Source organism: Mesoplodon densirostris, chromosome 16 (assembly GCF_025265405.1).
Source record: "Mesoplodon densirostris isolate mMesDen1 chromosome 16, mMesDen1 primary haplotype, whole genome shotgun sequence".
NCBI classification, from domain to species: domain Eukaryota; kingdom Metazoa; phylum Chordata; class Mammalia; order Artiodactyla; family Ziphiidae; genus Mesoplodon; species Mesoplodon densirostris.
The window spans coordinates 82,940,957-82,955,267 of NC_082676.1; the positions used below are offsets into that span (position 1 = coordinate 82,940,957).

Here is a 14,311-nt window from a genome sequence, read left to right on the forward strand (position 1 = left end):
ACTCTCCTTGCAATGACCTCGCGAGGACTCACCCAGCATCTTGCACTGGTGCCAGCCATGGGCACACACACATTTCAGTGGAGGTTATAAGATGCAGGAACAGGCCAGCTGTGAACACGAAGAACCAAGGTGCTGAATATACCAAGGAGTTGATTGTGTGGCCGTTTTAGCTAAGAAAGCTTTGTCTTCTATAGCTTATCTCTTGGGAGATGCAAACCAGAGCAGGTTAACACAGGATACAGGAAAGCGAAGGAAGTGGTGTCCTGTGCCCTCATCTAGGGAAGGGGAAGCGTGGCTGCAGGGTCACTGCAAGACTGGAGTGCGTGGGGGTGACCAGCTTCTGGAGTTCCCACTCTTCTTCCTTTCTTAAATTTCTCATGCAGAATCAAGTTGGATAGGCTTTCTGAAGAAAACACGTTTTTGAAAAATGAGCTGGCGAGGATCCAGCAAGAGCTTGACGCTGCAGAAAGGACAGAGGCTGCCCAGAGGTAAGGGCCGTCTCATGGTCCCACCCCGACCCGGGTCCCTGACAGGGCTTGCTCTTCGTAGAGGAAGCTTAGAAGGCGTTGCTGTAGAAAGTGGGACGTGTGCACAGATAACCCGCATTCCAGGAGAGCCGTGCTGCCCTCTGACCAGCCTTGCCAGGCCCAGCGGGGCTTGGGCCTCCTTGCAGATGTCAGCAGCCACCTTCCTTCCTGAGCTCCTGGCTCGCAGAAGTAGGAGGTGCCAGGTCAGCGCCACCGCCCCCAGCTCCAGCACAGGCCCGTGTGCCTCTGACGCTGCTCTGCAAGCACCGCTCACCCTGCAGAAATACTCCACATGGTGCTCAGGGCTCGGGGGAGGCATCGAGCATTCTCGTAGGGGCGAGAGATACTCTTGCAGCCTTTCTGGGCGAGTAGAATCTGTTTGTTCTTCAGCTGTACTTTTCTCCGAGGTTCATTCCTGGTCTGTCGATTTCAGTGAGTCAGAGTCAGGGGTCGGGGGCCTGAGCACTGAGGCAGGAGTGAGTGAGTGAGTGAGTGTGAGTGTGTGTGTGTGTGTGTGTGTGTGTGTGTTGCGGTGGAGGCTCGGGATGCCTGTCAGTGCATTTCTGCTTTCACCATCGGAGCCTCATCCGAGGATGGTTTGTTTGGCTTTTTTTTTTTAAATGACGTTCAAGATGAGCCCGGCTCTAAACTGCCAAGAATGCGGTATTGATTTAATTAAAGTGCCTGATGATGAAAGCCTGGGATCCAAAGTGGATGGTCAATAAGCGATCGCTGTTACGTTACAGCCGTTCTGAAATCTTCAAGATTTTTCCCTCCAGGAACCATTTTTCCCTAAGTTTGGTGCTGGGACCCCTTTGACCTCAGATGTCAGTGAATGTGAGCCTGTGTTGGTGTTTATGCTGCTGGGTGTGAAGAGCAGTCGTGTGTGCTGGAGAGAGATTAACGTGTGTGACTGAGGAGCGTCATGGAGGGTTTGTTCTTACAGTGCTGTCAGGGTTCCTCTGGTTCCGAAGCTGGGATCCGATTGGACCAGCAGCAGCAATAGCGTAGGACAGTGACGGAGCAGTGGCTGTAGGGTACCAGGAGCAGGTGTACAAATCCAAGCCGCCAAGGTGACCGTGAGCGATGAGTGGTTGGTGATACTGTTAACTTTGCTTCTTCAACAGGAAGGAAGTTGAGGTTTTAAAGAGAGAGAAGGAAAAGGCCTGCTCTGAGATGGAAGAGCTCTGCACACAGGTGAAGTATTGACACCTGGCATGAAGCTGATGCCACCCTCCCTTTTCCATTATTTTGAAATAATTTCAAGCTTACAACAAGGAAGCACAGAACTTTGTTAGGAAAGACTTGAGAGTGAGTTGCTGACCCATCAGCCCTCTCCCACCCCAAATTAGGAAACCAGTGTGACTATGAAACTGCCCCATCAGCCAGCCCAGGACCTCATGTGGCTTCAGTCCACCTGTCCTTGTTGTTAGGACCTGGCACTTTTGAAGATTACAAGTGGTTGTTTCGGTGTATCTGGTGCTTCCCTGTGACTGGATTCAGATTATGTGTGAATATCCCCAAAGTGATGCTGTGTCCTTCTCATCCCATCCAATCTGGGGACACAAGCATTAGTGACGTCAACTTAGATTCTTGGTCAGGTGGTGTTGGTCAGGCTTCTCCACAAAGTTACTTTCCCCTTGGTAATTACTGAATATTTTATGGGGAAATGCTTTGATATGATGTGAATATCTTGTTCTTCATCAAACTCTCACCCCCTTGTTTTAGCATCCTCTGTTTCTTGGTGGAGTCAGTTGTTACTGTGATGGTGGCCAGTTGGTGACTAATCCCAGCTTCCTTTTATATTTGTTAATTGGTGTTCTAGTGTAAGGAAGAGCTTTTTCTTCTCTCCATTTATTTATTTATTTTCATTTATTTATTTTACTTATTTATTCTTGGCTGCATTGGGTCTTTGTTGCTGCACACGGGCTTTCTCTTGTTGCGGCGAGCGGGGGCTACTCTTCGTTGTGGTGCGCAGGCTTCTCATTGCGGTGGCTTCTCTTGTGGAGGAGCACAGGCTCTAGAGCACAGGCTCAGTAGTTGTGGCTCACGGGCTCTAGACTGCAGGCTCAGTAGTTGTGGCGCACGGGCTTAGTTGCTCCACGGCATGTGGGATCTTCCTGGACCAGGGCTCAAACCTGTGTCCCCTGCATTGGCAGGCGGATTCTCAACCACTGCACCACCAGGGAAGCCCTCCATTTATTTATTCATCATTATGTTACTATCATAGATTCCTATTTTATTCAATGGGTTATTAATATGTTACCATCAGTATTTATTTTCACGCTCAGTTTGTCCCAGATTTAGCGAATAAGAGCCCCCTCGGGGTGACTTCTGGGTCCTCCTGACAGGTCCTGGCCATTCTTTGCGCACTTCCTCACTTTCTGGTGCCCCACGATATTCCAGGTTCATCTACAACTTCCCTGCCCCAGTCCTGGAAGCAGTCATTTCTCCAAGGAGCCCTTGGTGACTTTTAGCTCTGAATGGTATTTAGAGACCAAGATCTGGGCGCTAGGAGTGCTCACGGCTCCTGGGGCATCGCTATGTCCAGGTGCATTTAGTGCATAGAGCTAGGGAATGTATACGTATATTTATCATGCTCACATGCACATGGTTTCAGGTATATTTATTTATATATCTCCCTACTGAAAACCATGAATTCAAACTCCTATCTGCAATTCCAACATCACAGGGATAATTCTAGTTTTCTCCCTTTCCATAACTCTTGCCTCTAGCAATGAAAAACCTGGTTTCCTCATCTTCCACAGATTTACTTAACTCTTTGATTCATCCCTTTACCCTGCGGGTAGATGCCCTGTCTCCCTCAGCACTGACCTCCACACTGGTCTCCCTTTGCCCCATAAGTAAATGCCTTCTGTACTTGGTCTCACTTACTGGCTTTTGGACTGAAGCACAGAAGCTGGGATGTGTCATTCTTGGTTTTGTTTTTTAATTCTTTTTTTAGTTGAAATTAGTATTGATCATTGCAGACTCCCAGGTGGTTATAAGAAGTATATTACAGGGCTTCCCTGGTGGCGCAGTGGTTGAGAGTCCGCCTGCCGATGCAGGGGACATGGGTTCGTGCCCCGGTCCGGGAAGATCCCACATGCCGTGGAGCGGCTGGGCCCGTGAGCCATGGCTGCTGAGCCTGCGCGTCCGGAGCCTGTGCTCCACAACAGGAGAGGCCACGGCAGTGAGAGGCCCCCGCGTAACGCAAAAAAAAAAAAAAAAAAAAAGAAGTATATTACAGAGAAATACACTTTGTCCAGTTTCTTCCAGTTGTAACGTTTTATGGAACTATAGTATAATATTTCTGTGTTCGTTTGCTAGGGCTGCCATAACAAAGTACCACAGAGTGAGTGGCTAATACAACAGAAGTTTATTTCCTCATAGTTCTCGAGGTTAGAAGTCCAAGATCAGGGCAGGGCTGGTTCCTCCTGAGGCCTCTCTCCTTGGCTTGTATACAGCTGTCCTCTCCCTGTGTCCTCACGTGGTCGTCTCTCGGACGTGTCTGTGTCCTCACCTCTTATTAGGACACCATCATATTGGACCCATATGACCTCATTTTACCTTAATCACCTCGTTCAAGACCCCATCTCCAAATACAGTCACTCTGAGGTATTGGGGGTTTGGGCTTCCACATGTGCATTGGCAGGGATCAGCCCATAATGAATATCAACAACCAAGATGTCGACCTTGATACACTCCATGCGCCTTACTCGGGCTTCCCCAGTTTTACTTGTGTACTCGTGTGTGTGTCAAGTTCTGTGCAGTTTTATCCCCTGTGTACGTTCGTGTCTCCACGACCATAGTCCAGACACTGAACAGCTCCAGCTGCACAGGATCCTTCACGTTGTTCTTTCATAGCCACACCCACCGCCTTCCTGCCCACCTACCACAGCCCTCAACCCCGGAAAACCTCTAACTGCCCTTCATTTGCAAAATTGTGTCATTTCAAAATGTGATACAAAAGGAAGACAGAAGGCGAAGTCTGGGGTTGCTTTTTCTCGCATATCATGATTCCCGGCTGTGTGTCCCCGGTTAGCTTCCTCCTGTCGCTGGACACTATTCCAAGGCCTTGATGTCCCACAGCTTGTTCTGTTTTGTTTCTTTTTTCTTTTTTTTTCTTTTTGCGGTATGTGGGCCTCTCACTGCTGTGGCCTCTCCCGTTGCGGAGCACAGGCTCCGGATGCGCAGGCCCAGCGGCCATGGCTCACGGGCCCAGCCGCTCCGCGGCATATGGGATCCTCCCAGACCGGGGCACGAACCCGCATCCCCTGCATCGGCAGGCGGACTCTTAACCACTTGCGCCACCAGGGAGGCCCTGTTTTGTTTCTTAATATTTATTTCTTTATTTGGCTGTGCTTGGTCTTAGCTGCGGCATGTGGGATCTTCGTTGTGGCCTGCGGTATCTAGTTCCCTGACCAGGGATCGAACCCGGGCCCTTGGGAGCATGGAGTCTTAACCGCTGGACCACCAGGGAAGTTGCCCACAGCTTGTTTTAAGGCTCACCTTTTATTGTTATTTATTTATTTTTTTGTGATACGCGGGCCTCTCACCGTTGTGGCCTCTCCCGTTGTGGAGCACAGGCTCCGGACGCGCAGGCTCAGCGGCCATGGCTCACGGGCCCAGCCGCTCCGCGGCATGTAGGATCTTCCCGGACCGGGGCACGAACCCATGTCCCCTGCATCGGCAGGCGGACTCTCAACCACTGCGCCACCAGGGAAGCCTAACGCTCACCTTTTAAAGGACGGCTGGGCTGATTCCAGTTTGGGGCTGTCACAGAGGTGCCGTGAACATTCTCAGCCGGGTCTGTGTGTGGTTATAGGTTTTCATTTCATGGGATGAATGCCCAGGAGAGCAGTTGCTGAGTTGTACGGTAGTTACGTGTTTAGTTTTATAAGAAATTGCCCAAGTGTTATCCAGAGCGGCTGTAACAGTTTCCGTCCCTGCCAGCAATGGATCCACTTTCCCCGCATCCTCGTCCACACTTGTGTTATCACTCTTGTACTTTAGCCACTCTGATAGCTGTGTGCTGAGTCACAAAGGTCAGAGGGGGCTGCAGTTGGGAATCCCCTTCCCCACGCTGGTTCTGATCTGGTGAAAAGGCCGTTTCCCTTGAGGGCAGGAGAACAGAACGCTCTGTGTACTTCAAAATGGTCACTGTCTTAGTCTGCTCAGGCTCCATACAGAATGCCACAGACAGGTGGTCTAAACCACAGGAGTTTATTGCCTCATGGTTCTTGAGGCCGGAAGTCCAAGATCAAGGCAAGGCTGACTTGGTTCTGGTAAGGCTCTTCCGGGTTTGCAGAGGATGCCCTCTCACTGTGTCTTCTCATAAAGTCACTGTCCTATCAGATTAGGACCCCACCTCGTGAGCACATGTAACCTTAATTACCTGCTGCAAGCCCTGTCTCCAGACACAGCCAAGAGTTTGTGGATACAGTTCCGCCCACAGTAGCCACTTTGTTTCGGGCTCCAGCCATCAGCTCCTGGTGAGCTGTGCCTCTCTTTGCCCGTCTCTCCAGTTTTCAGGGAATTGATCTGCCCTGTGACCTCAGTTCTCTGATGGGTCTCAGAAGAGTGGTTGAGTTTTCAGTTACTCAGCTTTTTCTTGTTGGGAGGTTGGGAGTGACGACTTCCAAGCTTTTTACAGGCCAGACCAGAAGCCAGAAATGGTGTTTTGTTTTTCACATGGGAGTCTGCGTGTTCACTGTCAGGACATAGAAATAGAGTGGATTTTCACCTGCCAACCTTGTGTCCTGACACCTTGCTGAGCTCTTACTCTTTCTGGGAGTGTTTTTATTTTTTTAATTTTTATTACTATTGTTATTATTTTGGCTGCGGTGGGTCTTCGTTGCTACGCGTGGGCTTTCTCTAGTTGTGGCGAGCGGGAGCTACTCTTCGTTGCGTGTGTGGGCTTCTCATTGCGGTGGCTTCTCTTGTTGCAGAACACGGGCTGTAGGTGCGCGGGCTTCAGTAGTTGCAGCCCGTGGGCTCTGTAGTTGCGGCACGCGGGCCCTTGAGTACACGGGCTTCAGTAGTTGCAGCACGTGGGCTCTAGGGTGCACGGGCTTCAGTAGTTGTGGCTCACGGGCTCTAGAGTGCAGGCTCAGTAGTTGTTGCACACAGGCTTGGTTGCTCCTCAGCATGTGGGATCTTCCCGGCCCGGGGATCGAATCCGAGTCCCTTGCGTCGGCTGGTGGATTCTTTTTTTTTCACAGAATAAAACGCTGCTTTTACATGGGTCTCAATCTGAAATCCACAAATGCTACTGAGTCAGTTCTTAAATGTTTTCATTTGTTTCAAAGTTAAACCCAAGACACATTGACTTCCTAGGAAATCCACTGAAGAGTGTTTTTCTAGGCTGAACACCTCTTTCCCTTTAGTCTCCCCCAGCAGAGCACGGACGTGTTCAGTACTTTACAGCTGTCCCACCACTGTACCCAGCTCACCCTAACTGTGTGTGTAGTGTTCCGAATGGTCTTAGTTATACCCTAATTTCACTAACTGCAAAAGATTTTCTGGGATAACCTGTCACATGAATTCTTTGGCTACTTTTGAAGTCCAAAGAACTCTTAAATGATTCTCCTTTGTGGGGCTGGGTGGTATGTTATAGGCGTTAGCAACTAGCACCTGGGGCTGTGCTGATCCCATCTGGCATCACTGGGAGACAACCAGAGAATCATATGATGCAACAGCCAACTAAGTGACTCAAAACCGAAGGTTAAATTTAAAGAAAAAACTAATTTAGAGAAAAAAAGGTAATCCTAGGGGAACTCGTTCTAAGCAATCAATCATTATGCCTGTGTGTGTGTGTGTGTGTGTGTGTGTGTGTGTGTGGAAGGCACAACCAGATGGATTCAGTGCAGCCTGGCAGGTGGATTCTTAACCACTGCACCACCAGGGAAGTCCTCTGGGAGTGTTTTTGTCACCTCTGGCTTCTCAGACCTCTGCTGTCCCCTGGAGAGACCCATAGCTCTCGCCCCAGCCTGCTTCTTCCTGTGCCTGGCTGGTGCGGTGGGAACACCCGGCCCTGGGGCGACAGTGACGTGCCCACCAGCTGTGCATGGACGCTGCCCTGAGGCACGGAGGGCTGCAGACCCTCGGCCTCCAGAGCGGCTGCTGGGGAAAAGCAGATGAGCAAAACGTGGTTTGTGTGAAGGTGTGTGACACCCGGTTGGAAATAACGAACTTCCGTGTGTCACCTGCTGGCTGCTGTTTCATCCCAGGCAGCACCGCCCAGCGTCCAGCATCCGCTGCCTGCAAAGTGACCAATTTTATCAGCGTGCTCCCCATACCGGGAGCCTCGTTTTTTGTGTTTAATGACAATGATTTGAGGAGAATCACGTTCCTCAAGTATAACGAGAGTTTTTTTTTTCCCTTCAAATTGCTTAAGATAATGTTAGAAATAACCGTGGGAGAAACAAGAAAACCATGCCAGTTCTCCAGAGCAGTGGTTGGGTGTTGATGCGCTGTGAGCCCCCCTGGTGCCCAGGCTGCTGCTTCTTGGATGGACCAGAGTTCATCCTCTGCCCCGTGGCCAGAGAGCCCATCACTCTGGGGACGCTGAGCTCCTCACCCACTAGTTTCTAGTAGTAACCCCGCCCCGCTAGCTGTGATGACCAAAATGGCCTCCAGACATTGCCAAGAGTCCCTCGGGGAGCAAGAGTGTCCCTGGTTGAGAACCACGGGAATGCTGTTGGTTTAAAAAAATAACTGTTTCATCTGTGTTTTATCCCTTTTTGTTCTAGAGTCAGAAATGCAAGGATGAATTGTCCCAGCTCAACCACAGGGTCCTGCAGCTGGGAGAGGAGGCCTCTACCCACCAGGCCCAGAGCAAGAAGAATCACATTACTGTTCAGCTGCTGACACAGAGACTGGAGGAGGCGGCGTGCCGGGAGGAGCTGCAGGTGAGTGGCCGGTGGGGCAGGGAGGGGCAGACAGGCTGGCCTGAAACAGATGAGGAACAGCCCTGATGTGCCTGGAGGTAAAGGGAGGGACTTAACAAGCAAGCCCTGAAAATATGTGGACTTCAGCAGCTTTTACAAAGCCTGGTATCTAGAAAAAGTAGTAGAAAGGGATTAAATCCTGATGATAGGAGAGTAAGTTGGTACAACCTCTCTGGAGGACAATATGGCAAAATATACATCAAGAGCATCAAGAACGTCCGTGCACTCTGGCTTCATGGTTCTGCTAGTGGGAACTTTACTGAGCATTGTGTAAGGACTTAGGTGGAAGTATTTTCATTGCTGTGGTATTTATAATAGCAAAACAGAATTGGAATCAGCTTTGAATCATCAACAGTATTGAATTAGTCAGTAAATGATGGTGCAGCCATTAAAAACCATGTTTTTGAAAAGTATTTAACAGCCAAGATATAATAAGAGGGGGAAAGCACAGCATACGTCTTAGTGACAGAAGCCCGTGCGTGTGGAGGGAGGGCCAGGAGATACAGCAGAGCGTCGGGTGTGGTCCTCAGGCTGCTGGGATCATGGATGAGTTGAATTTTGTAATTTTTGCTTTTCTGAAGTTTCTGCATTAAACGTGTATCACATTGCTAAGATACTTCTTATACTTGTGAAATTGATTTTTTAAAAACAGGATAACCAAATCCAAAAACTTGAACTTGAACTTGAACACGTGACTCAGGAACGGCAGAGCCTGAGACTGGCACAGTCACAGCTGAGAGAGGCCCTCGAAGAGAGTCGGGACCAGGTGGGTGTGCGCGGTGGTCCCGGCCCGGGAGGGGTCAGCCTTGCCTCTGACAGCCTGGCTGGGACTAGTCCAGCCAGGGGCATCGTTGGTCTGCGTCAGATCACCTGGCTAGTTGGGCACCTGCCAGGCCCAGGACTGAGTCAGGCTCAGTCCAGGGTCGGGTTGAACTCGAGTGAGCCACGTGAAGAGCTGTGCCTGTTCCTCACGAGGGGAGGAGGCCATAGCAGTGCCTCCAGGTGTGCCCTCTACAGATGGAGGGGCCAGGGAACGTGGCAGGTGGCCTCTGAGGTCCAGGCCAACAGGGCAGAGCAGCCCCTGAGGTGACCCAGCTCCGCGCCCCCAGTGGAGCCCAGGTGTCACATACCTGTGGGTGTTCCACCCGCTTTCCTGCCGCAGCATTTGTCCAGCACGCACCAGGCTCGGGAGGCAGGGAGTTCGCGGTGTGGGACACACAGATGTGAGCAGAGTGGGCCCAGGAGGGACGGCGGGTGCCTGACAGCGTGAGGTTCAGGGACACGGGGCTGGTTCTTCTGAGGAGCTCGAGCAGGAGAAGGGAGGTGACGGGGTGAGGTGCCCTGAGGGCCACGGGCCCAGTGTGGACTCAGACCTGGGGTGTGCTTGGAGGGCCAGGGTACAGCAGCGGGAAAAGGGCCGTGGGAGAGGGTCTCTAACCCCCACGCCTCTGCCCAGCCTTTATACCAGGTTCCCCAGCTGGCCCCTGGCCTGACTCCTGGACTTGGCTGTGGTCACCTGGTGTGAACAGTCATTTCTCAGATGGCCCGGGGCTGCAGAGGGGTCAGTCTGGGTGTGGGACCCCCCACCGGGGCCTTACGAGGTGCTGTCAGGCTCCTGTGGGCTCAGCCCCCCGGTGTAAGCAGGCACTTTCCCCGAGGTGCCGCCACGTACTGGGGGCTCCCTTCTCTGTTTTTAGTGCAAGAGGAACCTTGAGAAATTGCCTGGACTAGATTGAGCCTTCGAGGCTAAGGAGTCAGATCCGTCTGCTGGCAGGAGGGCTGGGCTGCCAGAGGTTTCCATGCCCGCTGGGATGCCCAACATTCAGCTGCCGTCACAGGCAGGAGATACTGCACTTAATCAGGCTGCTGTGACATGAGCTGGCGTCCCCTTTTGTGATTTAGACGAGGACCCCCATGAAACACACCTGGATGAAAGTGTGGAGAAGGGAAGTAAGGAGCTTCCAGGGCACCTAGGGACCCTCTGGGTGTGCGGAGGTGAGGTGCACACAGAGCCACGGGGGAGGGCGGGAGTGGCCACCGGTGCACCATGAGTGGTTTCAAGGTCAGAGGTCCAGCAGGGGAGCCAGGTGTCCAAGAGGGCACTTACAGGGGTCCCATGGACTGGGGCACCCGCACCGGCCTCTCCACGGCATGGGGTTCTCGTGGTGCAGCAACCAGGCGCCCCCAGAAGAGCATACAGGTGGCTGGGCTTCTGAGGCCGGTGCCCAGGAGTTCTGAATATCACTTCCCCACATTCTGCCGGTCCAGCTTGGATTCAGGGCAGGAGGGGCTGCTGTCTGAGGGGCTCGCTGCCCCGCCCCGGCATCCAGAACGCGGAGGCCTTGGCTTCCCGGCTGCAGTGGCCCCACTGCTCTCCTGGGGACGTCCCCCTTCTTACGTGGCAGTTGAGCAGGGCTCTCCGGAGGCAGCCCAGCCTCCACCCGCACCTCACTTCACAAGGAGGGGGCTCGGGGCACTCAGTTGGGCGGTGCTGATGTACCACCCAGCCAAGGGGAGAGCAGGCGGCGTGGAACCTGGGCAGGGGGTGTGAAGAGCCCTTTTGGGTGGGCGGGGGCTCAGACACGGGCCAGAGTGACTGCAGAGTGGCCGTCTGAATCTCGAAAGGCGGGAGGAGGCTACATCTGGTGGAGGGTGTGTGAGAACTGTCCTCCCCTCTCTTCATCCCAAAGAGCATGGTAGCTGCCCTGCTGGCCCCGTGTGTACGGGTGTGTCTCTGGGGGCACCCGTCCTGGAGAACCGCCTGGGGTGGCCCCTCAGACACGCAGTGACACGGGACAGTGAGGGACGTGGGGCTGCGGGCTCACAGCCTCGCTCCTGCCTGGCGTGGCCGGCGCCCTCCTCTGCAACCTGCCCTCGGCAGGAGCCCTGGCAGAGCTGTTGCCTCTCCTGTCTGTGGGGTCTCAGAGGGAAGTTCTGTGTGTTCCAGACGAAGCCGCCAGAGTCCAAGTGATATAAGTGGTGTTGAGATCTGGCCTCCCAGGTGGTCCGTCAGGGGAAGTGGCCAGGCTCTGGACAGCTTGGTACCAACGACCCAGTGGGTTCTGTGCCCAGGGAGCGAGTGCTGAGGTCCATCCACACCTGCTCGCAGCCCCTCGCTGATCACTGTGTAGCCCACCTCTGGGACCCCGGCCGCAGCCAGGTGTCAGGACCGTGAACTCTTCACTTAGAGGAAGGCTGCCGTACACAGCTGGCGTGGGTCACAGTACTAAAGGAATTACACCCCAGTAATGTACCCGGAAGGTAAACATGACAGAAGGTTACGTAATCCGGTGGGAGGTCACGTGGAGGATTACAGGCAGGGCTTCCTGGCTCTCGCTGTGCAGAAGCGCCAACAGCTGAATGGAGTTTGGGCGTCAGAATTCAGCTGAACGGGCTCTTTAGGAATCGTGGGTTTTGCTGCAGACACTTCCCTTGTGGGGTGACCTTAAAGGTAGGGATGCAGTCTTCTGTGTCTGGTAGTGACCCGGTAGCTCTGGGCAGTCACCCCAACACTGGGTGCCTTCTCCCCGGGCAGCTGTACGGGGCCACCATGAGGCTGAGGCTGGCCCGGTCCCAGCACGCCCACGCGGTCCAGCAGCTGCAGGAGCAGATGGTGCCTCGGGGCCGCGTGGCTGAGCTGCAGCAGCTGCTGGAAGGGGAGCGGCAGGCGGCTCGGCAGCTCCAGGAGGAGGAACGGGTAAGTGAGGACAGGGGCCCGGGGGCCGGCCGAGGGTGACGGGGAGGGTAAGGCTGGCTCTCTGGTGACTTAGCCAAAAGCTGCCCAGGTGCCCAGGGGAAGATGGCCCCGCAGATGTCCCACTACGTGAGGACTGGTTTATGGAAGCTATGGGACCCAACTTTCCCTGAGAACTGGGGGGCGTTGAGTAGCTGACCCAGAAGGCCCCCCAGTCTGTCTTCCGGGCTGCACGTGTCTGCAGCCAGCCACACGGCCACACACACGGTCCCTGCTTCCAGGCCTGAAAGATGGTGATAGAGGGGCCGCGAGGGAGGCGATGGGCAGGGTCCCTGCCTGTGTAGCCCTGTGAGAGTACAGGCAGGTGCAAAGGTCCTGAGGTGGGCTGTGCTCGCATGTTTAAAGGTAGCCAGGGCGTGGGGGGCGGTTGGACAAGAGGTCAGCGCAGTGACAGCACAGACTTGGGGAGCCCGGCTGTGTGCCACGTGCTGACCTAGGCGTCTAGACACATAGAGGCAGAGTCGCAGCCTCAAAGGGCAGCAGGACAGTGGCTCAGAGCACGCACGCAGGGATCTGGATCCTGGCTGCACCACCCCAGCCGAGTGACCTCGGGCCAGTTAACCTCTCTGTGCTTCCGTTTCTGTCAACTTCTGGTGGCAGCGGTTCCCACCTCAAAGCAGCCTCTCAGCCACCAGTGAGTGAGCACCTTAAAGTGTAAGCCTGCGGGGCACATCTTGTTCCTCAGAGATCGTGAGGTGGGGGTGGGGGGGCCAGAGGGTGAGGCACCTTCGCGAGGGAGGAACTGGCGCAAGCCTGCAAAGGTGGGTGAAATTCGACGTTTGTAAAACAAGTTCTAACGAAGAATAGCATTTCAGCATTATGCAAAAACGTTACGCTGGAGAGACAGCTAAGCTGTGAGAGATTATGGACACAACAAAGAAATTTAGTCAGAAATCCTTTAGAAAGACTAACGTGTTTGGGGAAACTCACCTTTGAGTCATTTAGGACTCAAAGGACAAATCCTAGCACAAAGCAGTCTGCTGATCTGCTTAGACTTCAATGAGGAATGCAGCTCTGTGGCTTGTGAGACATTTCTAACCATCCCTCTACGGATGAAAGGTTATCCACACGCTCAGATTTGCACACTTCAGCGAACTTCCATTCTAAAGTAAATAAACCCGTGATGATTCTTTTTAAAATGTACAGTGTTCGTCTCTAACCTCCTTTTGTGCAGGAAGCACATGAAAAACAGCTGAAAGCCGCAGAAGAGCGGGTGGAGGAGGTGGAAATGATTTTGAAGAACGTGGAAGCGCTCCTCCAAGAGAAAGTGTGTGAGCTGAAGGAGCAGGTGAGTGAGGACGCCTCGTCTGGGCGTTCAAGTGGCTGATCAGGGAGACGTAGCCCAAGGGAACCCCACGTCCTGTGGAATCGCTGAGAGGGGGAGAGGGGAGAGGCCATTGCTGCCCTAGAAGTTCTACTTGGAGCTACAGGAAATGAAGCATGAGAACCTGTAGAAATACTTTTCCTACACAGCCGTCAAGTATGGCTCATCTGCGGCATCCGGAGCTGCAGGTCCCCGGGCAGCGTCACTGTGCAGGCCACCCACTCCTGACCACCCCCGCATCTCTGCAGCCCCTCCCTTGCCGGCATGGCCATCCTCCCACCCTCTGTGTTCCTGGTCCTCACGTTCCTTCCCAGCAGTCAGACTTGGTGACTCCCCCAGTCACTCCCGGCAAACCCTCAACCCAAACCCCAGGTGAATCCTGAGGCTCCTGCACGTGGAGGTGCCGGGGTGGCCGGGGAGCTGTCCCAACTACACCCTCGCCCCCACTGCCCCCTCCGGTGGGCCCTTTCCCTCCTGTCTCTGACCTCCAGCACCTCTCCCCTCAGCTGTGCTCTGCGCTTGTTTCACTGGAAGACCAGAAGTGCCCAAAGAAATGCATGTGCCTGTGTCCCCTCCCCGCCGCCTCAGCCCCCCCGCTCCTCTGGAGCCTTGTCTCAGCACCACCCTCCAGAGCCCTGGTCCTACCAGCTCTCCGCTCCTCTTTACGGGAGTCCCTTCAGAGCTGTCTGTGCTCTCACCTGCCCGCCCAAGTCCAAAACCGTGGCGTCCTGACGGACCCCTTCCCATCTCATCC

General features: G+C 53.7%; 1 protein-coding gene across 4 annotated transcripts in view; it reads left to right on the plus strand.

The window, feature by feature from the left end:
- The window catches only part of NINL (ninein like), a 112,797-nt gene that overhangs the window by 96,264 nt on the left and 2,222 nt on the right, over nt 1-14,311 (plus strand). For 2 of the 4 annotated variants that reach the window (XM_060078183.1, XM_060078182.1), the window contains exons 17-22: nt 384-488; nt 1,655-1,724; nt 8,282-8,440; nt 9,132-9,245; nt 12,015-12,176; nt 13,408-13,521. In XM_060078183.1, coding sequence (XP_059934166.1) covers nt 384-488; nt 1,655-1,724; nt 8,282-8,440; nt 9,132-9,245; nt 12,015-12,176; nt 13,408-13,521 — 724 coding nt within the window. Of the gene's footprint in view, nt 1-383; nt 489-1,654; nt 1,725-8,281; nt 8,441-9,131; nt 9,246-10,176; nt 10,255-12,014; nt 12,177-13,407; nt 13,522-14,311 lie in introns of those variants that run through there. The other 2 variants (XM_060078185.1, XM_060078186.1) reach the window with 2 other exon arrangements.